The sequence below is a fragment of the Barbus barbus genome, assembly GCF_936440315.1.
Source record: "Barbus barbus genome assembly, chromosome: 12".
In the NCBI taxonomy this organism is placed as follows: domain Eukaryota; kingdom Metazoa; phylum Chordata; class Actinopteri; order Cypriniformes; family Cyprinidae; genus Barbus; species Barbus barbus.
Genome location: NC_136740.1, coordinates 7,842,065 through 7,865,545, shown reverse-complemented (window position 1 = coordinate 7,865,545; position 23,481 = coordinate 7,842,065). Strand labels below are relative to the sequence as shown.

Here is a 23,481-nt window from a genome sequence, read left to right as displayed (position 1 = left end):
GCCTTGATTTACTTACTTGTTTTCATCACTTTCCCTTTAATTCTCGAGCACTGACTCGTTCTCTAAACTGAACATCCAATCAGAGTTCTCTGTGCGTCGACGAGCGTCTGGCGGGTTGGTTTGTTTGGTGTGTTCCACCCGTTGGCTCTCGTCCGGCACATGTTGGATATTCAATTTGTTGTAGATCATTAAATGTGAAATGTGACCCGGGACCACAAAACCAGTCATAGACTAGTCATTTATACATCATCTGAAAGCTGAATAAATAAACTTTCCATTGATGTATGGTTTGTTAGGATAGGGCAATTTTGCCGAGATACAATTATTTGAAAATCTGGAATCTGAGGGTGCAAAAAAAATCCCCTTTAAAGTTGTCCAAATTAAGTTCTTAGCAATGCATATTACTAATCAAAAAATAAGTTTTGATATGTTTGATATGTTGATATGTTTACAGTAGGAAATTTCAGAATATCTTCATGCAACATTATCTTTAATTGATATCCAAGTGGGATATCCCAGGGATTTCCCAGGGAAAGCCAGAGCTGATAAAATGTAAAAACTGTTACTTGAATGCAATGTAAGTCGCTTTGGATAAAAGCGTCTGCTAAATGCATAAATGTAAATGTAAATGATTTTTGGCATAAAAGAAAAATCGATAATTTTGACCCATACAATGTATTGTTGACTATTACTTCAAATATACCCCAGAGACTTAAGATTGGTTTTGTGGTCCAGGGTCACAAATGATGGTGTCTTGGAAGTATTCCTGATATGCAGCTAAAATTAATTGAAGTGGTTTCAATTCTATGCATTTCATGTCTAGACAGGTGAAAAGTGATGTAAATAAATAGTCAAACTTAGCAAATTTCCTAGTCACTGAACTACTACAATGCTGAATCCAGTTAGCTATTTGCCATTTAATACGTAACCACTATCTTTAAGAAGGTGTTTTAAATAATAAATGCTGTCTCAGACAGTCACTGACTGATTGGGCAGAATAGCAGCAAGGCTATTGCTAATGGTTTTGGACACAGCTATACACACTATGCTGCGTCAGCGTGGCCATTGTTGGTTAAATGCAAATATGTTAAATTCAAATTATTGAATTTAATTCATGGTGTTAGCTGGTTTAAAAGAAACTCATACCATAATGCTTAAAGATTAATACAGTACTACTCCCTGCAAGCACTGGGGGAAAAAAATGTTCCACCTGCTTGTTAAACATAATTTTAATTATTTTCTTTCTCATTAATCATTCTCAGCTGGAGGAGGAGCATGTTGTCATGGAGCCAGCATTGAGTGGTGTGGCCATGGCCCCACAGGGTTTAAAGAGGAAGGCAGAGACTCCATTAGGTTCATCCCCTGAACCCGGACAAGTTATGCAAGAGGAGCCCAGTGCTAAAGCATCTGTTAAAAGCAAAGTGAGCAATTGGCTTTGAAATTTATTTGACTTTTCTACTAGATAGACCCATTGAGATCAGTGATCTCTTTTACAAGAGAGAGACCTGGTCTTACAGTAGCAGTAGCTGCTTTACAGATCTCATAATTAAGATTCAACATATAGAATGCATATTAAATACAGAGGTCTTTTACAAAAAACAATTGCATACTCTTCCGCATTCTTTACATTGTTTTAAATTCATCAATAGATATAAATGTTCTATTAAACACAAATATGTTCAATAGCGTGGTTATAATTAGATGTTACGGTTCTCTAAAAATTTGAAATGTGTATTTAGTGCCAAATCACTTCATCTTATGTTGTAGTGTACTGTAATGTTTTTCAACTTCTGTCTGTTTCCCACCCATGAGGAGGAAGATATTGATATGGACACAGTTCATGACAGCCAGGCGTTCATCTACCACCACCTGAACATGTTGGAGAGACCCTCAACTCCAGGCATGACACAAATACTGTACTATTTCTACACAGACTATCAACCACATAGCTGAAACAGTCTGTCTTATCTCTGGATAGACATCAGGACATTGCTTCAACTTTTCTCTCATTTTTACAGGTAAAGAACCATCTTCAGTGGAGCAAGCCATGTTGTCCATGCCAGGAACACCCATGCCCACACTGAGCAAAGAGAGCACATCCTCTAAACATGGAGATCATCACCACCACCATCATCATGAGCACAAGAAGAAGAAGAAGAAGCACAAACACAAACATAAGCACAAACACAAGCATGAGAGTAAAGATAAAGATAGAGACTCTCACGCCTTTAGTAACAGCCCTGCCAGTGGCCGCTCCATTTGTTCTCCATCTCTGTCTGACTGATAATGGTATCAGCCAGCAAAAGTAGTCTGAATTAACATTAAAATACACATTGTTTTAAGCATTTCTGATGTTTTTGTTCTGTTTGTTTTACAAATTATTCAGTACTGTAAAGACAGGAAAGAGTTTGTACAGTACACAAGAAGTAAAGGATTGTTCCGCAATATCATCTGACCACACGTAAAGCTGCCTGTTTTGTGGCCTCTTAACAGCAAACACACACAGGTTCACATACCCTCACCATCCTGGACCACTGGGGTTGCTTCCTCCCACTGAATCTCAAGATAATTTTCAACATTCTTTAAGGACTTTAATGAGGGAACATTTCACACTGTGGGCTCTATGGTCAACTTGGCTTGAGCAGTCTTTTAAATTTTTAAATAGTCTTCATTTGCAACTTTTAAATTGTGAAGGGTCAGTTGAACATATGGTATAGTATCTGGTACTTTTTTTTTAAACGTAACATTACTGTTCATTTTAAAATATACTAATTTGAGCCATAAATCATTTTTACCTACTTCACCTTTTGTTTGTTGTCTCCATTGTAGAAATTTTACTAGGAAGTTATTTTTCACTGATGTTTTGTTTGCATAAGTCCACAAAGAAGTTTTTTTATCATTGTTTTTGTTACCAAAAAACTTTTTCCTAGCGTGTGTTCATGAGTTTGAACTTCAGTTTCCAAACTAGAACTCAATTTAGATGAATAGGCAAAAATGTCATTGTTCATTATTTCTCAGACGATCATGCTTACACATATGTATGTTTGTGGTATGGGGCAATCTGTCAAGTGAATACCAGAAAACAAATATAGATGATCAAATGGATATAGTATTGTTTGCTGTAAGCTTGTTGAAATTAGTGTTTGCCAAGCACATTGAGTGCCCTGTTATTAAAGGGATAGTTAATCCAAAAATGGATATTCTGTTGTCATTTACTTGCCCTCAAGTTGTGCCAAACCTGTATCAATTTCTTCTGTTGAACACAAGATATTTGAGAAAATATGCATAATCAAACAGTTGTGGGTCCCTACTGATTTCCATAGTATTGAAAAAAAATGCCAATGTGTAGAAGTCAATGGTAGGTCCAGTTTGGTTACCAACATCCTTCAAAATCTTTTATTTTGTGTTCAACAGAAGAAAGAAACTCATGGAGACTTGAGGGTGTTACAATTTCCGTTTTAGGTGTACTATTCCTTTAAGAACAAAAGCCAAAATATAATACTGACCTTTTTTCCTAGATGGCTAAAATGTTATTTCTGCCCTTTCATTGTGATTAAATTATTAATATTAGTGGTCTCTGTACAAAAATCAGTAATGACTTTTTGGTTCTTTGAGAGTTTCATAATGTTTGTCAGAACACATTAGTATGGATAACTCAGATGTACACACTATATCTTGACTTCCATCTGTTCTGTTGTGATCTACTTTGATTGTTTGGGGTCCTAGACACTGCTATCACTTAGTTTTACTACTATTATTAACTACTATTTTCCATTTCAAATGTTTAAAAAATTTCTGACCTAACTGCAACACAGCAGGCATATAAGGCAAGGCAAGTTTATTTATATAGCACATTTCATACACAGTGGTAATTAAAAGTGCTTTACATAAAAGAAAGTGAAATAGACATTAAAAATATAATAAATAAAAACATGGAAATAAAAATAATAAAAACAAGGAATTTTAAAATGATATAGAAATTGATTTAAAATAAATTTAAAGAAAATGATTATACATAAAATTCACAGTTAATGCACAGTTAAACAGATGAGTTTTGAGTCTTGATTTAAATGTGGCTAATGTTTTAGCACATCTGATCTCTTCTGGAAGATGGTTCCAACTGCGGGCCGCATAATAGCTAAAAGCAGACTCCCCTTGTTTTGTGTGAACCCTTGGTATTTCTAACTGACTCGATCCTAATGATCTGAGTGGTCTGTTCGATTTATATTCAGTGAGCATATCAGCAATATATTTAGGTCCTGGGCCATTGAGTGACTTATACACAAGTAAAAGTACTTTAAAATCAATCCTAAATGTAACTGGAAGCCAGTGTAAGGACCTGAGGACTGGTGTGATGCTCAGATTTTCTGGTTCTAGTCAGAATCCTGGCAGCAGCATTCTGGATGAGCTGCAGCTGTCTAATGGTCTTCTTGGGAAGGCCAGTGAGGAGACCATTACAGTAATCCACCCTGCTAGTGATAAAGGCATGAACAAGTTTCTCCAAGTCTTGACTGGAAACAAAATATCTCATTCTTGCAATAATTGAAGGTTTTGCCAATTTTGGCCCCAACAAAAACATGTAGCTAAATACAAATCCAAACAGACAACTGTACTGCTACAGTCTGAAAATCAATAAAGGAATCTTAATATTAAACAATACGTGTATCATTTGTTCATTTTTTTTTTTTTGAAAGTAGAAAAATAAAAAAACTGCTCGTTTTTCGTTTTATTTATTTTTTTGGCAGCGGCTATTTGCACTAAGTGTAAATAGCAATGGATTCTGAAAATAGCGAACTCGGGTCGATCGAGTCCAAAAGCACACACCATACCACTTACACCACTGAAACTGACGCTAAATACACGTCTAGTGGGTGGAGTTAGTCTAAATAGCCTTTGCCAACAAGGCAGGCTATTTGAATGAATGAATGAATGAATGATGTATTTATATAGCGCTTTTATTGTGTATTGCTGTACACCCAAAGCGCTTTACAATCATGTGGGGGGGTCATTTATTTGCACTTAGTAAATAATATGTCTTGCAGATGTAAATGCAGACATCAAATAGATGTCTCTGCCAACTCTCACGCATTCAGCGTGAGACTCACGCAATTGACCCAATTCTCACGCTCTCACGCCACACCCCCCTTTTCTCACGCAGACTCGTGCAGCAGTGAGAAAAAAAAAATCACGCCGCATGATCTCGCAAAGCAAGGCGCAGAGAGACCAGACAGACAGTGTAGTGAGTTTTTTGTGACAATTGTGAGGGAAATACACAATTTATTCCCATAAACTGTGTAGTCAGCCGTTCTCCCTCCCATCTGCACCGTGTGAATTGTGAACGCACTGCAGGCAGGTCAGTGAGTTACAGGGCGCCCCATGTCTCCGTCCAGTTTAGGCTAGTAGCTAATATGCTGTTATAGTTTATATAGAATTAAGTTAGCATTAGCAGAGTTGTTTGTTTTGCAGCACTGAGCAGTTATTTTACATAACTTTATCATAAAAAAACATGACAAATATCTGGATATGCCTAGTAGTTAATGTTAATTATTGTTTTCTAAGAACAGAATGTCAAGTCAATGACAGCCCATATTTAAATTATTTTATTTATATATCAATCACAACTCATCAATCATGTCCAGATATTTGACTGGTGGTGGTGTCAGTATGGATAAATTAGAATTTTCTGTTATAGGATGTTATCTAAAGTGTCAGGGACAGGCAAGAAAAGAACGCTTGTATCAATGTGGGCAGCTTATCAGCCCTCCAAGAAGTCCTGTGACCCTGAGAAGCAGCAGGAAAAGACACAGGAGGAACATGAAAGTCTATCTGAGACTTTAGAGCAGGAGACAGTTGAGCCCTCAGAGAAAGAAGAGAGACCAGGCCAAAAGATTAAAGCCCAGAGATGATTAAGCCACCAGCACTTACAATAGAGCACATGTTAATCTGTGAACATGTTAATCACATGTTAATCCTATTTCTGTAAAATGTTTGTGAAAATTAAATGTAATGTAATTAATCTCCCAAGAAATTCTGTACAGATACCAAATACTTTGACAATCAATATATACCTAATACACTTCTGCTACTGCAATGATTGTTTGTATTTTTTCCACACCAAGCCACGCCCCTCCATAAGCCCCTCCACAATAACCAAGCCCCGCCCCCAAAATCTCACTCTAAAATGAACTCAAAAGTTGGCAGCCCTGCTGTCTCCAAGATGTATGTGTGCTATCAGGGACCCTGCCACCTACACCACTAAACTGATGCTAAATAAGCGTCTAGTGGGCGGAGTTAGTGTAAATAGCCTTTGCCAACAAGGCGGGCTATTTGCACTTAGTGTAAATAGACACTCCGTTTTTTTTTTTTTTTTTGTCTACACCGTTTGCAAAGAGCTTGATTGACAGGTGATCTGACCAATCAGAACGCGGATATTATGTGCTGCTGCTGCTGCTATCTGCCATCTTGCCAGACAGGTCTCCATAGAAATCCACGTTAAAACGGGATAAAAAAGATCGACTGAATTGAAACTTTTTAAATATAACTAAATATAAAAATGTGCGGAGGGTTAAGCTGTGCTTTTGTTGGCTGCCATAGTAACGGCAATAAGCTGGTATTCCTTTAAATACTTGTTTTGGTTCCAGAAAACCTGGCATGTCCGGCGCTGTATGATATGCAAGTTAAAATACTGAATGTGAAATTTAAAAAATAAATGTTAAAACGCTATTAAGGAGGATGTTCACGGATGAGGTAATGAATTATTATAAATGTCGATATTTTAAATCTCTTCCCTTGTTTATTGTGTTTTAAAATTATCTAAAAATACTTTTCAGATGCCCTTAGTAAAATTAAAAATCCAAAGGCAGTAAAACTGTTTAATTTGTTTGTATTATATAATTTGTTGTAATTATATTATTATTTCTTCTTGTTTTTGTTTCTTGTTTTTATATTTTATTATGTGTTTTGGAATATTTTGGAATATTCTTTGTCTGGAATTTATATGGTTTTTTTTTACTAATTAAGGCGATTTTGCTGTACTCAGATTTTGTACTCAATAGAAAAATTTAGAAAATATATATTTTTTTATTACCTGTACCTTCCATAGTTATTCAAACTACGAATAAATTATACAGAATGCAAGCAAAGAACTTTATGACTGACTTTGGTCTAACTCAATTATAATCAGTAAGGCCGTGTTCACACTTGGCGTCTTTTTCGAAGCTGCCGGCGTCTGTTTTACATTATAATCCTATGGAGTAAACCGTGTTTTCAAAAAAGTCCTGAGCGCTTTTTAAAACGGCACCGCCGGCGTCTTTTTCTGCAGCTCAGAGCGTTTTTTCGAGTTGAAAAAAATTCAACTTTTCTGAAAAAAACGCCTTACGTCAAGCGCCTTTTTGACAGCTGACCAATGACAAGCGAGTAGCGAGATCTGTCATTTCCATAACAACAAGAAGAAAAATGGAGAAGGTGCCTGTAGATAGACTGATTGTACTAGTTCCTTCCCCGAATAATGTCGTGCCCCCACAAACGTCGTTGTGAATCGACATTTTCTTTCCAGTTAACTTCAAAAGCCAACGCAAGAGCCAACGTTTTACTCTTTCTTGACATTTCTGCAGTACACAGGCTAGGCTACTGTTGCAGCTGTTGCTATGGCAACAAAAGACGCTCTCAGCTGCTATTTGTAACAGACGCTGCCAGCTTTGTTTTTCATTAAAAAAATGCTCTTGTCAACTTTTTCTATTCAAAAAAGACGCCAAGTGTGAACACGGCCTTAAGCTGTCTATACCAAAGTCTCTTTAGTCTTTTTTTAAGGGTGTTCTTTTTCACGAGACTTCACAACCCTATAGGAACGCCCACCTGGAGGGCAAAATGAAGCTTTGCGCCACTTTTACGCAAATTGCATCAAGTAATAATGTAGTAAAACGCAGATATTAAAAGGCGAAATTCAGTAAACACCTTATTGATGATGTATATTTTGTACAGGCAAGAAGATGAAGCCAGAATACAAACGCAATGTTCAAAGTGGCGCCTTCCAAAATGGCGCCGCTGTGTTCGGACGCCGTTCAGGCCACTCCGCTGAGATTTTGCTTTAACTTACTTTTTTACTTACTTTTACTTTCTCTTTTTACACATTTCACGTCGGCACTGATCACCTACAACATAGAAACGCATTTGGACATTGGAAACCGCTACACCAACCTGTTTCAGGACACTTTATCCAGGAATCCTTCATGGCCTCTGGAGATTCTTCGGAACGCGGAGACGAACAATAACCCCCTGAGGTGCCGGATCAAGAAACACCGCGGGAAACGCGCTGGGATTCGAGACAGACTTAGGAAAAGGGCTCACAGTCCTCTTCTCCCGAGCATTCTGCTCGCAAATGTCCAATCCTTGGATAATAAGATGGACGATCTTAGAGCCAGGATTAGTTTCCAACGGGACATAAGGGACTGTAACATCCTTTGTTTGTCAGAAACGTGGCTTTCGTCCATGGTCCCGGACACTGCTGTAATGCAGAGTGATAACTTCTCTGTTTTTCGGACAGACAGAACAACAGAGGCCGGTAAATCCAGGGGTGGAGGAGTGTGTTTCATGATTAACAAGAAATGGTGTGATCCCAGGAATATCTCCATTCTGTCGCGTTCCTGCTCGCCTCATCTGGAACATCTTTCCATTACTTGCCGCCCATTTTATCTGCCCTGGGAGTTTTCATCGATCATTGTTACTGCTGTGTACATTCCACCACAGGCAGACACCGGCTTGGCTTTGTCTAAGCTTCACGATGTGCTCAGCGGCTACATTAACAAACATCCTGACGCTGCCTTCATCATCGCGGGGGACTTTAACAAAGCCAACCTCAAGCAGGTCATGCCAAACTTTCATCAACATGTATCCTGTCCAACTAGAGGACCAAACACACTGGATCATTGCTACACTCAGTTCAAGAATGCCTACAAAGCCCGCTCACTACCGGCTTTTGGCAAATCCGCCATGCCGCCATTTTTCTCACACCGGAATACACACAAAGGCTCGTTCAGGATCCTCCGGTGCAGAGAGTAGTGACGCGCTGGTCCTCCCACTCAGAGGCTATGCTGCAGGCGGCTCTTCATGACGTTGACTGGGACATGTTCCGGGCGAGTTCTTCTGACGTCAGCGAGTTCACGGATGTAGCATTAAGCTTTGTAAACACCCTAACCGAGCAAGCTACAGAAACAATAACTATAAGGACATTCTCCAACCAGAAACCGTGGGTGGACAGATCAATCCGTGCTGCGGTTAACATAGGCACTGCAGCTTATAATGAGGCTCTTCTGACCGGAAATATGAGCGAGTACAAAGCATCGTGCTATGCTAAGAGCCGCTAAACACCGATACAGAGAGAGAATTTAGTCTAATTTCCAGCTCAATGACTCTTGACGGATGTGGCAGGGACTGAGGACCATCTGTGCCTTTGGAAACAAATCCTCCGCGGAGGTGAGAGCAGATCCGTTGCTGGCCGACGAGTTAAACACCTTCTACGGCCGCTTCGATTGCAACGGCGGCGGCGCGTCTCTGCCGTCCAGCGCATCAGGAAGCAGCAGGCAGAGCAGCGATGATCCTGTAATCACTGTGTCGGAGGATGAGGTTCGGAGGGCGCTAAAGAAAGTGAACGTCAGAAAAGCAGCCGGACCTGATGGGATAACCGGCCGTGTTCTGAGGTCCTGCGCCGATCAGCTCGCTGGTTTGTTCACTTCCATCTTTAATGAGTCCCTTGCTACCTCCGTGGTTCCCACCGCATTTAAAAAATCTGTCATTATCCCTGTGCCTAAGAACAATAAACCCTCTTGCCTGAATGACTATCGCCCAGTTGCCCTCACATCTATAGTCATGAAGGTTTTTGAGAGACTTGTAAAGAGCCACATCTGCTCCTCCATACCTGATACTTTGGACCCTCTTCAGTTTGCCCAAACAGACCTACGGACGATGCCATCTCTCACGTCCTCCACTCTTCCCTCACACACTTGGACCGCAACAATGGGAATTATGTAAGGCTGCTATTCATTGACTATAGCTCAGCTTTCAACACTATAGTCCCCATCAAGCTGGCTTCTAAACTCACAGACCTCGGCCTAAACTCCTCACTCTGTGACTGGATTCAAGACTTCCTCACCAGCAGACCTCAAGTGGTGAAAGTTTGCCAGTTCACCTCAAACCCATCACCCTGAACGTAGGAGCCCCACAGGGCCTGAGTCCCCTGCTCTACTCTCTCTACACGCATGACTGCGTGTCCTCTCACAGCTCCACATCTATTGTCAAATTCGCTGATGATACTGTGGTTCTGGGCCTTATCTCCAACAACGATGAGACCGCTTACTTGGACGAGGTAGAGAGACTCACATCATGGTGCCAGGACAACTGTCTCTCTCTGAATATGAGCAAAACTAAAGAGCTAATCATGGATTTTAGGAAGAGACAGCAGCAGCCCTACACTCCTCTTATGATCAGTGGGACCCCTGTGGAGAGAGTGAGTAGCTTCAAGTACCTCGGTGTAAACATCTCCGAGAACCTGACTTGGACTACACACATCCAAACACAGGTTAAGAAAGCCAGGCAAAGACTGTGCCATCTGCGACAGCTGAGGAAATTCAGGGTCTCACCAGCAATCCTGAAAACTTTCTATTCAGGGACCATAGAAAGTGTATTGACTCAGTGCATCTCGGTGTGGTATGGAAACAGCTCAAATCAGGACTGCAAAGCACTACAGAGAGTTGTGCGCTTAGCTGAGCGCATCTCAGGGTCTGCTCTCCCCTCTCTGCAGGACATCTACCTCAAACGTTGCAAAAGTAGAGCTGTTAAAATCATCAAGGACTCAAATCACCCTGGTAATCAACTATTCACTTTGCTTCCATCTGGAAAGTGCTTCCTAAACTCTAACTCCGTGTCATAACATCACATGACTCCATGTAAATTTCACCATATCAATAGCTATTCATAATTTTTCTCTACCTCATAGTGCTGCTATTTAAATACCCTGTACAACTTTTTGCACATTCCTCTTATTACTATTTAAGTCAACAACATACTGACCTGCACATTTATATTTATATTTATATTTTTTATCTTTTATTTTATTTTATTCTCTTATTTTTTCTACTTTTCTTTTTCTTAATATCTGTATACTTTATAATTGCACTGTCCTTGGAGCGGACCTGACCTATATTTCACTGCTGGTTATACCCTGTATAATTGTGTATGTGACAAATAAAAATCTTGAATCTTGAATCTTGAAAGTTTCACATTAAATGGCTTTGCATAGAAAACCATTAGAAGGAAAACACTGAAGCGTTAAGCAGACTGCGTTCATATTCCGGCCTCATCTGCTTGCTGTAAACTATGCATCATTAATATGGTGAATACTGAATTTGATAGTTTAATATTACCGTTTTAAATATATCACGGCCAGGGGCGTGTCTAGAGCATTTTAAATGAGGGGGGGGGGCAGTCTGGGGCACTGCCTTAAAAGAGGGTGGCCGGGGGGAGGGGTTGGATATACACAATGTTAATAGGTCGGGTCTCACTCAGATGAGTGAGACCCGAGCCAATTCATAAAAGAACAATGTAGATTTAAAAGCACACGTCCAGTTTTGTGCGAGTGAAGGAAATCCGCTTGCGAGTGGAGAGATTCTTGCTCGTGCATTACATGATCGCGTAACATTATACGCTCTCGACATCTGTCATTTAGATCACGCTAAAATGCCTAAAATTAATAAAGAAGAGAAGAAAGCGGCCCTAGGCAGCTGCCTACACATGCCAAGATACGCCAGATGCAGTTAGAAACTAAAAACAAGCCTATCGCAAGACATCTGGTAGGGGGGGCACCTGGGGTGGCCAGCCAAATTTCAGGGGGGGCCGGTGCCACCCCTGGCCACCACGTAGACACGCCCCTGATCACGGCACTTTTTTACAACGCTTTGTCGCACTGTTTATGATTGAAATATTTCCGCGGGTGCTTAATATGGATTGCAGATGGCCAAAACTTGCACTTTGTTCAGAAATACCTTTGTTTTATTCTTTTGAGAAGTGGAAATATTTGCAGCTGGAAAAGAGATGAAAAATTGAGTTCTATGGATGCATCTCTGAGTCTTCAAGTCTGTCATGTGACTGAAAGCTATGAATACATGGTTTTATGAATGAATCTCTTACATCATACGTACATCTACACTTTGTTGTTTATGATGAATTCGCGTGAGTGCTGAATTCAGTCGGAGAGCGCGTGCGTGCAATGAACAAAAAAAACTCATCTTAACACCTCTGATTGGCCATTGCATTCATAAGCTCAATGGACTGTATGCACAATGAACTATGAATTAAGAAGTGAACATTAAAGTGAACAGTGAAAGACACAGTCACCTAACCATTTAGAGGATCTCTTCTCCGATTAAACAGCAAATGTCCAGATGGAGTTCACTGAGAGTTGGTGGATGAATGGGATCTGAGAAAAACTCTTGCTTCTTCTGGGGAGTGTAGCATTTTAGGTTCACCTTGATTGAGAATGACCTTCAGCATTGCAGGATAAAGGAGAAAATTCTGGATGACAGCGTTTCTCATCTCCTTCCTAATTGGCGCAAATGCACTTCTTCTTTTTGCGGTGACCGGAGAAAAATCTGGAAAGAAAGACAGCGTTGCTCCGTCAGAAGTTTTCACCATGAAGTCATGAAGTCTGGCAGCCCACAGAATGAGCTCCCTGTCCATGTGCAGCAGTTTAAAGATGAAAACCCATGGTTTAGTGCGATCTGAGGAGAACCTTGTGTACACGCGATGCGCTCGCTCCACTTCAATCTCTTTGCCCGCTAGAGACGGGAGCCACGTCGGTAGCGACCTTTTCAAAAAGCCCATAGGGTCGTCCTTTTCTGAACCTTCAGGCAATCCAACCAGACGCAGATTGCTGCGCCTATTGCGATCCTGCAAGTCCACAACCTGTTGCTCGAGCGCGGCTACTTGCCTATCGTGATCTGCAACAACTTTCTTTTGTTCTCTCATCTCCCCTGTAAGAAGATCCAACAACTGACATGTGAGAAGCGAACTCGTTCCGCATCGCCGCCAACTCGGTTCTTAGAATGTCCTCAAAGTGTGTAACAGTGTTCGCCATCTTGTCCATCATATCACTCGCGGACGGTGGCTTGGACTTCTTCTTAATCGGAGAAGCCGATGGAGACAACTCCTGCTGCTTACGACTGCATGCCATCAGGTAAAGCACCACCAATGAATAAAACTTAAAACAAAACGGAAAAAATCAGCAAAGAGGCCAAACGTATGGCGCACGTCACGTGACTCCGAGAAGTCACTGACTTTTTGCGACAGGTGGGATTCAGCTTACGGCACTTCTCATTCATTCCTATGGTATCCATAAACGACCAATAATTTTTGCACAACTCTGACTGAAATTCTATGACTGCATCCAAAAACTTAGGCAGCTGACTTGCTGCCTCACTGCCTTATCAGGCAATGCCTTTGCAGGCAGCGTTTTTTGCATTAAGGCACCTCACGAAACTGATTTCGGACAGGCTTCTGAGGCAGCGTAACGGTTTAATGATCTACAACAAAATAGAACGAGTTTTGGTGATAACTAAACACATTTAATTACTATAAAACTAATTTCTCGCTAGAAATGACATCAAAAAGTGCAAAAAGTTAATCTGAAATATACATTTACACACAAACTAACTACCAAACGCAACTTTCAGATGCCATCTTTATTTTTTTTTAGCTCAACTGTCACTGAATGGAACACACAGGATTGTGGGATACCAAAGGCAGCGAAGGATACATCTATGCTCCCTTCAAAAATCGATCAGATGAAGGTATCTCATGATGAGACAGGAAGTGAAGCTAACTTTGGATTCGGATGTGCCTTGATACCTTCCTACCTCCAAAGGCAGCATTTTTCAATTTTCGGATGCAGCCTATGACGTCAAGGCTGTAATGTGATTGGTTATTAAGGCACATCCAAGTTGACCGTTACGTTTTCTTAAGGGGGGGGGGGGGGGGGGGGGGTACAATGCTGTTTCATGCATTCCGAGTTGTTTACATTGTTAAAGAGTTGGAGTCTCATGCTAAGCATGGACAAAGTTTCAAAAAACAATTTGAACGTATAACAGAGTATTTCTGTGCCAAAAATCTCACTTCTAGGTTCGTACACGTTTCGGCGGTGGAAATCCTTATATGGGCATTTCTCCCGGAAGAACGCGCCGACCAGAGCAAGAGGGAGAGTGCGCCCATCAGCACGTTTCATTCGGCTGCACTGTACGGGACTCGATCGGGAAGAATGTCTCTAAAGAATTGTGTTTTTGGTTGTGAGGGAAAGATAACCTTGTTCAGCTTTCCAAAAGAACCCACCATTACATGAACAGTGGATACAGTTTGTTTTTCCGGGGCAGCAATGCAGTTTCTCAAGTGTGTTTGTTGACGAACGTTTTATAAACAAGGCCCAGTTCGACACAGCATTTGCACATCGTTTAATACTGAAATATGGAACGGTCCCAGCTATAAAAGATCCCGGTCATGATTCAGAACTGCGATCGGCGCAAGTGCTCGTCACTCTTTAGCCCCGCCCACACGGCACACCTCCAGGAGCTCTGCTTTTTCCGTAGAGAATCGTAAAGCTGTATATTTCTTTTATTAATATGATACAACCAAAGACTTTGATATGAAGATATACTCACGATTAACATGAGATTGGGTGAAACTGTGTGTGTTAGGTCCCCTTTAAGTATATATCTATGAGACCCTCTCATCTCCCTATATTAAGAAAATCTGCTGGCCATAGTTTCTACCAGCGGAAACTGAGGATATGCGGATATTACGTCATTGATCGGCGACAATGACCAGGGACTAGTCATTATTTAAAATTGGAAATTTCTCTGGATTTACAAAACCTTGGGGACTTTTGGAATAACATAAATTCACAATTACTGCATTAAAATGTATAACTCTGCAAGTAGTTTTTGGATATTTTATTACGAAAATCTTACATATTGTACATTTAAACTTGAACAATGGTGTGTTCTGCGGTTGACAAAATACTTTCTGATGTTTATTTATGTTCATTTCGTGCTATAAATATGAAAAGACTATCGGTTCACGTGTTTGAACTGAGGCAATACAGTGATCTGTCACGACACATTGAAGAGCCACAAAACGGTATTTATTGTTTGAATTTCTTTAAAAATTTAAAAGCTGAGAGTCCTGAGACCTTGTTTCATACCAGAAGTAACCTGCTCTGTATTGTCTGTCTGCACGTTGTCAGTTTCCTCTTTGCTCTGCGATGTATTTTTCACTGCATGAGAACATGATGTTTAGTGTGAGAGCAGCATTGTTTGTCGTTGATAGCAACAGTAACTAAGGAGGGCGGGTCTTTGCGAACGGTCAGTTCCCGCCCACATGTAGAAATCGAATATTCAAGTTGTTTATTCATTTTTCTACCCCTGAACCATAGACTGCCCTGAACTAAAACCGAAAATGTAAGCTGAATTGTCTTTTTTTTTCGGGAAAAAAACAAGGAGCCATTTTGTCATTTTTCTACTTTCAATATATATATATATATATATAAAAAAAAAAAAAACGAATGGATTTAAACATTCATTATATTTATTATTGTGTGTGTGTGTGTACAAGTAAAATGTCTGCCTGATATTTTAAGTGATTTGGGAACTGTTAATAAGGGCAGAGGGGCCCGACGCGATTTCTACGGAGGGGGACCCCCCACCCCCGGAAAACGGGGAGCCGAGTGAATATGCTGTCCAGGAGGCCCAGAAACCGTGGCGGCGTTTTCTCAGTGAATTTCGTCACAGGTTGATAGTCCTCACTGCAGAACACAAGATCCAGGGGGTGTGGTTAGATCTAAATCCAACTCCTCCCACCTTACATTTACCTAAACCTACCCGTCTCCACCCCCTGATCCCTAACCCACCCACCCCCACCCCTAAACCTACCAATCTCCACCCCCTAGATGTAGATCCAACTCCGCAGTGAGGGTCTGCTGCACAGGTTTGCCAGATGTGACGTAGTTCATGTTTCCTGGTGTGAGGGTGTTGAGAGTAAAGTAAAAGGGAATATAGTCCCGTAGTTTGAGTACTCCGTGTGGCAGTGAGGCAGGGACCAGACACACATCAACCATGCTGCAACTGGAATGGGTACGACAAGATGGTTTTGGCATTCATGTAGCCTAATGCTTACGTATTCGATTTGTAAGAAGGTTTAAGTCAACTTTTTATTGTATTTTAAAGATGTAATTAATATGCCTTGACCCTAAAGCATTATCACGCTATTTTTCTTATTTGTTCAATTAGTATCAGAATACGGTTCATGAACACTTTTACAAGGTAGTTTTATTGGCAGCTGCAAATATAAATATTTGGAGTTTGATCTTTCCTCTTGGTCGCAGACATAAAAGCTAAGTCTAATAAGTATGCTATTGCATTTTCTTGGTCGTCCTATTTGTTGAAATATGTGAACTGACTAGCATTTTCCATTTTTCAGTCAAAAGTTGCTTTATCTTTACCCATGTATTCTGCGATATTGTCTTCTGTTACGGTGTGTCCGAATGCAGGTATTCTCCGTGTTATATCTTCTCTCTCGGTGCCCTGTGTGTGAGGCTTATGTGGTCAGACGCTCCGGATCATCAGATGAGTCTTTCTCAGGATGTGGGTTTATTCTTCTTTATACCAGAATGTGTTTATATTAGAATATGTGTGCTCAATGTATATAATTACTATACAATTAGTTTAAGCCGTATGCAATCAATATATTAAACATGACTACAGTGGTCGCAGGGCATAATTTACAACTTTTATGGGTTTAATACTATATGTGCATTCAGTATGCTAATTAAAAACATACATATGAGGAAATACATTTAAAAAATTGTGTTCAGTGACATAAGGTCTCTATCGTATATCAGTATATTTTAATCTAGAAAAATCTGTGGATCTAGGGGTAATATAACATGGCCAAGAATGTTGTACAGAGTTACTACAACCATAGGTACCTATGTACTGCGTTAGCACCCTTTTTTTTCTGTGGGCTGCTATTCATAAGTGGTCTGCCATATTGGATACACAGATCAATAATGAACTTCAAAGTGGCAGCAAACTGGGTGTCAGTATAAAGTCCAAGACCATTGACTCAATTGGGGCATTTACTAGACATCACCTTAGCACACCCTAAATTGGTAGAAATTTAACAGTGATGATGTATTTGTAGTATTTTGTGGAGTGAATTATGATTGGTCATCACCATTTGTAGTGCTGGAAAATAATTATCATTTTGAGCTGTTTAGAGTGGAGGCTTTCGATTAATCAGTAAAATTAGTTATTTCATAATGACTTCCATATATATATATATATATATATATATATATATATATATATATATATATATATAATATATTAGTCTTTTCAAGTGCTGTTATGACCTCATGTTAATCACAATTATAAAACCACTATTCTGTAAGCTCGAGACATTCCTGAAGGAACTCTGCTTTGGTCAGAGTAGACCTATAGATTGACTTAATGTCAAAGCAGCTCTATTGATTACATAAATTTCCTCTTGCACAATCTGTTGGATGAATGTACGGTGGCTGAGAGAGCTCAACGCGCTGCAACTTCAGAAAACGCATGCAAATAGAAAAAGCTCCAGCAAATCAAGAAAACATCTTCATCAGTTTGACAGCAGGTGGTGCAAATGCTCACAACACAATCAAACAAAGAAACACTGCAAATGCTCACAATACAACCAAATACATTTTATTTGCAGTGCGTTTCTTTTTTTGTTGTGAGCATTTGCAACGTGTGTGTTGGAAAATTGAGGAAGTTGTTTCTTAATTTGCAGGTATTTTTTTCTATTTGCAGAGCGTTGAGCTCTCTCGGCCACCGTATGAATGTCATGAAAAATGTTAAGCATAACTGCTTAAAACCTTCCTTTTACCTAGATTTGACACTTTTCTTTTAAATTTGGCATATGCACATTTTGTTACAAAGTTTAATGATTAAACGTTTACTAGTTAATATGCATTCAGACAATAAAAAATATTAGAAATTTAGTTTGAAAGGTCTTAAAATGTATTAAATGTACATTAATGATGTGTTAAATGCGTGCATGTAAAAACTTTACTTAACTCCAGACGATGTGAAATTATAGAGGTTTCACATCAGTTTGATTTGAGTTGGTTTTTCTGTGTATCTTGGACGACAGCACTGTGTATTTGGTCCGTTTATGTACATAAGGCCAATTCAACTAATGCCATTCTAAACATGTCAAGGCTGTCTCTGCCGCCTAGTTTATATAATTTAATCAAGCTTGGACAAAAGAAGAGCATTTGATCCATCATTCAATGATTCGTTGTTCATGCTATAATTTAATTTAACATCATTTGTTCGTTTAAATGTTCCAGTATAAATGCGTTGACACACTATTATTTTTTTTAAATCAAGGGTTCATGTCCGTTCACATAAGTTGGTAGTAGTAATGTGCAAAGAATTTAATGAAACAGCCACTTTCTGTTGCTCTCTCAGCTGGTGATCGAAATTCAAGAAATATTTGCTTTGCTCTAATCTAAGTCAATATTGAGATACGCTAAGAACATTTTAGCTCCTTTACCCATCTTTGATTTTACAGGTAAGAATGATTGAACTGCATACATGTGCCTTCAGCTTCAGGGCAGAGCACTTGCGAATGTTTGCACAAGTATAACAAATTTTGTCTTTTGGTGATGTGTGTTTTTATATTTAAAATATCTCTTTAATCTTTATGTTCTATGTCTCTTCTCTCTTCCTTTAAACTTTATCCGGTCCTTGAAGTTCTTTCTGACCACCCTTTTAACAGCCTGTCAGGTTCCTGCAAAACCAGGTGCTTTGAACTAGTGGAAAGTGAACCCCCAAACTGTCGCTGTGACAACCTGTGTAAAACATACAATACTTGTTGCTCAGACTTTGATGAGCACTGCCTGAAAACAGGTAAGACCTATCTACATTTGTTTTTCCTTTTATTTGGATAAACACAAAGTCTGAGTTTTTATGATGGAAAATGAATTCGAAGTATTTAAGATTTTGCACTGTTAGGTCACTAATTGAATAAGAAAATTTGTGGCATTGATGTCTCATTTGAACAGATGGTCATGACTCATTTTGAACATCCTCAAATCATGCTGATAGCATGTATGAGGTTTTCCACAAACTTGGGGCCTACCAAATACTAAGAAATTTTCAAATTCATGATTTCTCAAATTAATGAAGGATTTTTTCTTTTGGACCCCACTGTTCTTTTTGTCTGTCAAAAGACAGACATCCTTCAAATCGCTTGTGCCAGGCTGCTGTAACAGTTTAATTTCGCATTGCTTGGGTGTTATCTACAAGAAATGTTGTTTGATTTTTTGTGCCCTTAGCCGGGGGCTTTGAGTGCAGTAAAGACCGCTGTGGTGAAACTCGAAATGAACAGCATGCCTGTCACTGCTCAGAGGACTGCATGGCTAAAGGAGACTGCTGCACCAACTACAGGTCTCTCTGCAAAGGTAGGATGCTTTCAGAGTGTTTCTGCAAACTGGAAACACAAAAATCGCATGCATTTCATTTGAATGTAATTAGCAGAATGTTTAGCAGAAATAGTTTATAATAGAGGATTTAGAATTTGTTTTGATTTAAAAGTGACAATCACCCATTGCTGTTATTTTTGATCCAGAGTGTGCATCATGCATATTTTAACCTTCGCCTGTGAGTGTATTTTGCCTTGGGAATATTCTGTAGTCTCCATTCATTCCTATGGAAGGAAAGATGAAGGTTAATCATTTCCCATCAAGTTCTTAAGACCTTTTTGCCAGACCACTACAGTTATAAAAAGGTGGGGTTTGGCGTGTTTGTGTGTAAATGTAGAGCAAGAGCTCTGTATTTTCTGGAAATGAGACGTGCTTGATTGTCACCTCATGCTTTATTGACTGACTTCCTCCCTGTATTAGGTGATGTTCCCTGGTTGCAGGAAGAGTGTGAAGAGATTAAAACCCACGAGTGTCCAGCCGGGTGAGAGACAATTGTGATTTCAGTGACAAACATCACTGAATGGGCTCCCCATCCATCCCATCTTTTATATTCAACACTAAGTCCACAACACTTATATCTTAGGACACAGCTGTACTTTACATACTAGAAGATAGGGAATTATTTATCTATTTAATGCTGTGAAGTGCTGAATGATGGCAAACACTGTTAAAAGAAAAGTTAAAAGATGGATATTGGGCTTCTATGTGATCAAACACCTATCTGGGAAGACTGGGTTAGTTGCATATCAATTAATGTTAATGCATGCACATTAAGTGTGACTTTTTGAGCCTAATCACATGAATAGTGCCTATGGAAGAATCAACGGTTGTTATAAAAAGAGTATTCAAATTGAAGACTTACCTGTCCACTATTAATTAGGACAAATTTTAGCAACAAATATTAATTTAGTTTTATTTGTAATTGGTGTATTAATGTTTCTTTCTGTGTATCTAGGTTTGTTCGGCCGCCTATCATCGTGTTGTCTGTTGATGGCTTTCGTGCATCTTACATGAAAAGAGGAAGCACGGTGATCCCCAATATTGAGAAACTCAGTAAGACTTATGTCTTATCATAAAATTAACAAACTGAATATAAATGAATATTGACTAAGCTGTCAATCAGTTAAACATATAAAATGTATTACACAATGTATAGATTAACTAATCAAAAATAAATACCAATTAATTGCATATAGCATTTGCTGAGACGGTATCTATGTGGATAAAGTTATACTTTCCAACTTTATCTAGAGAGCTGTGTGATCATATAGTTTATTTATCAACAGTGTAAACAGTCAAGCAGTTGTGGACGTTTTGATGTTTCCTCAGTATTTTTGTGTGTGTGTTTGGAATTGGCAGCAAGTAGTCTTCATGCAGCAGAGGTTTAAAATTAAGCTCAGAATGCATTCTGAATTTGTGTGGTTCAATGCATAATCTTGAAAGTAATAAAATGCTGATTCGACCCTAAACTCTAAACACTAGCCAACAGTCGCAATTGAGTTTGCCTGTGGTAAACTTAGGATCTCAGACAAAGTAAACTTAGGGCACATTCTTGTTCAGAGAACATGTTCATGTATTCCATCTGTGCTAAATTACCTCATTTATTGTACTAAACTGATGCCTTTGATTGATTCTAATAATGACTTAATGGGGAAGTCGTGGCCTAATGGCTTGTGGGGAAGTCGTGGCCTAATGGTTAGAGAGTCGGACTTGTAATCTAAAGGTTGCGGGTTCGAGTCTCCGGCCGGCAGGGATTGTAGGTGGGGGGAGTGAATGTCCAGCGCTCTCTCCACCCTCAATACCACGACTGAGGTGCCCTTGAGCAAGGCACCGAACCCCCAACTGCTCCCCGGGTGCTGCAGTATAAAATGGCTGCCCACTGCTCCGGGTGTGTGTTCACGGTGTGTGTGTGTTCACTGCTGTGTGTGTGCACGTTGGATGGGTTAAATGCAGAGCACGAATTCCGAGTATGGGTCACCATACTTGGCTGAATGTCACTTCACTTCACTTCACTTCACTTAATTTCTCATTTCTCTTGTAGGATCATGTGGAACACACGCACCATACATGAGACCTGTGTACCCCACCAAAACCTACCCAAATTTGTATACAATTACAACAGTATGTATTAAGTTTGTGTACTTTGTGTTAAATTTTGCATAAAGTTTAAATACCCTTCACAGAATCTGCAAGATGTTTATCTTTTAAAAAAAAAGAAGGGGAAAATACTTTTTTCTTTGCGCTTTTTTTGGTAGGATTCAAATTCTACAAAGGTGATGTTCATATTAGAACTTAGGAGCAACACTGTACATGATAATATTATTTCTGTTGCCTCTTAAACTGTTTGCTTTGAACATATTTATTTTATTTTTTATGTGCTTTAGGGGCTTTATCCTGAGTCGCATGGAATTGTGGGTAACTCCATGCATGACCCTGGCTTTGATGCAAACTTTAACATCCGTGGGAAAGAAAAGCTTAACCATCGATGGTGGGGAGGACAACCTGTGAGTTTCCCTTCCATACCTTTTTTTTTTTTTAAAGGATAGTTCATCCAAAAATTTTGTTATCATGTGTTCAAGTTGTTCCATAGGCTTGGTAGACTACATTTTCATTAGATGGTTAGTTGCAGAAAAAAACAACAACACAGGATTTGATGAATTGGCGCAGCCAGTAATCGAAAATTTGTTAACACCTCTGGTCTGGCTGATCCATGTGCTAATAATCTTGTCAGGAAGAAAATCAAAAGTGGGGGTAAAGGATGACCCTCAAAATATTGCCAAACTCTGCAGGTAAACGCTGGTCTATAGTTCATCAACAACGAACATGTCTTATCATTTAAAACATGTAAGCAGTAGCCTAATGTTAGCAATGGCGGCTCGTTTTAACATTAAGGTTAACTTAGATAAATATACATTGTTTTACAAGGCGCTTATCCAAGTTTGTGTGTGGAGTGTGAAGGTTAAATCATACTGAAATAATATGAGAAAACTGAGATTGGAATTCAGAGGAAAATAAAAATGAGTGAAATAGTTATAGTCTAATTGCACATGTTGTAGTTTTTCAGTTTGCTGCTATAAATTGTTTTTATTCATATTTGTATAATGTGTAGGCTATATTTATTTTGTTTGTGAACCTCTGACTGAAAATCAGTTTTTATTTATGTTTAATTCGAAGACTCGTCTGTCGGACTTATGTTTGCAGTTTGCGCTGATATTTCTCTTAATGGTATTGACAGATTATTTGACAGTTTTAAAGATATATAAAATATATCTGCATACAGTTTATAAAGAAAGAAAAACACATAATATATGCATGTGCATATAGTTTCCTTTGCTGTTTTTTCCCAAACCATTTTCTCCCTGTATATACTTAAAAGTAATTAAATTAATATCATAAACATATAATTAGTTGACTAATGGTTTAAATGAAAGATTTCTTGGCATCATATCTGGCTTTGAATTTGAAATATACTTAAACTTCAACTGTCAAAGGTCAGTCCAGTGACACTCATGTACATATATGTAGACTACTTTGAGCCATATTGATGTCACCATTTTAAACTGTAAAGCATTGTCTTGGCAAGAGATAAAAGACAATTTAGATTAGATTAGATTAGATTCAACTTTATTGTCATTGCACATGTGGGTACAAGGCAATTATAACTAGTACCTCAGTGGCACAGTGTTCTGAAACTGTAAGCAGTGGCTCATGTGCATAATATTTTTTTTAAATCTTGTGCAAGCTACATGAATACAAAGGGGACATCTCCAACACATCTGTCAGCTATTAACCCAACAGCTGGAGCCAATTTTCAGTTTTCACTGAACTTTATTTCTTCTGGCTGATTCTATACCCCACTGACTGAGCTGTGACGGTAAATGAGGCCATCATAGATGGAACTTATCCAGTCTCGTCGC

The 23,481-nt window shown here is 39.2% G+C and overlaps 2 protein-coding genes across 4 annotated transcripts in view; both read left to right on the top strand.

Annotated features, from left to right (window-relative positions):
* taf2 (TAF2 RNA polymerase II, TATA box binding protein (TBP)-associated factor) overlaps nucleotides 1-3,583 on the top strand; it is a 67,477-nt gene extending 63,894 nt beyond the window's left edge. Inside the window, exons 24-26 of one of the 2 annotated variants that reach the window (XM_079430585.1) lie at nucleotides 1,263-1,421; nucleotides 1,813-1,900; nucleotides 2,019-3,583. In XM_079430585.1, coding sequence (XP_079286711.1) covers nucleotides 1,263-1,421; nucleotides 1,813-1,900; nucleotides 2,019-2,284 — 513 coding nt within the window. In that variant the 3' untranslated portion in view covers nucleotides 2,285-3,583. The remainder of the gene's footprint in view (nucleotides 1-1,262; nucleotides 1,422-1,812; nucleotides 1,901-2,018) is intronic. The other variant, XM_079430586.1, reaches the window with a different exon arrangement.
* A 12,394-nt stretch (nucleotides 3,584-15,977) lies between these two features.
* The window catches only part of enpp2 (ectonucleotide pyrophosphatase/phosphodiesterase 2), a 46,767-nt gene continuing 39,263 nt past the window's right edge, over nucleotides 15,978-23,481 (top strand). The window contains exons 1-8 of one of the 2 annotated variants that reach the window (XM_079429839.1): nucleotides 15,978-16,169; nucleotides 16,586-16,679; nucleotides 18,834-18,989; nucleotides 19,418-19,543; nucleotides 19,985-20,045; nucleotides 20,520-20,617; nucleotides 21,606-21,685; nucleotides 21,949-22,068. In XM_079429839.1, coding sequence (XP_079285965.1) covers nucleotides 16,152-16,169; nucleotides 16,586-16,679; nucleotides 18,834-18,989; nucleotides 19,418-19,543; nucleotides 19,985-20,045; nucleotides 20,520-20,617; nucleotides 21,606-21,685; nucleotides 21,949-22,068 — 753 coding nt within the window. In that variant the 5' untranslated portion in view covers nucleotides 15,978-16,151. The remainder of the gene's footprint in view (nucleotides 16,170-16,585; nucleotides 16,680-18,833; nucleotides 18,990-19,417; nucleotides 19,544-19,984; nucleotides 20,046-20,519; nucleotides 20,618-21,605; nucleotides 21,686-21,948; nucleotides 22,069-23,481) is intronic. The other variant, XM_079429838.1, reaches the window with a different exon arrangement.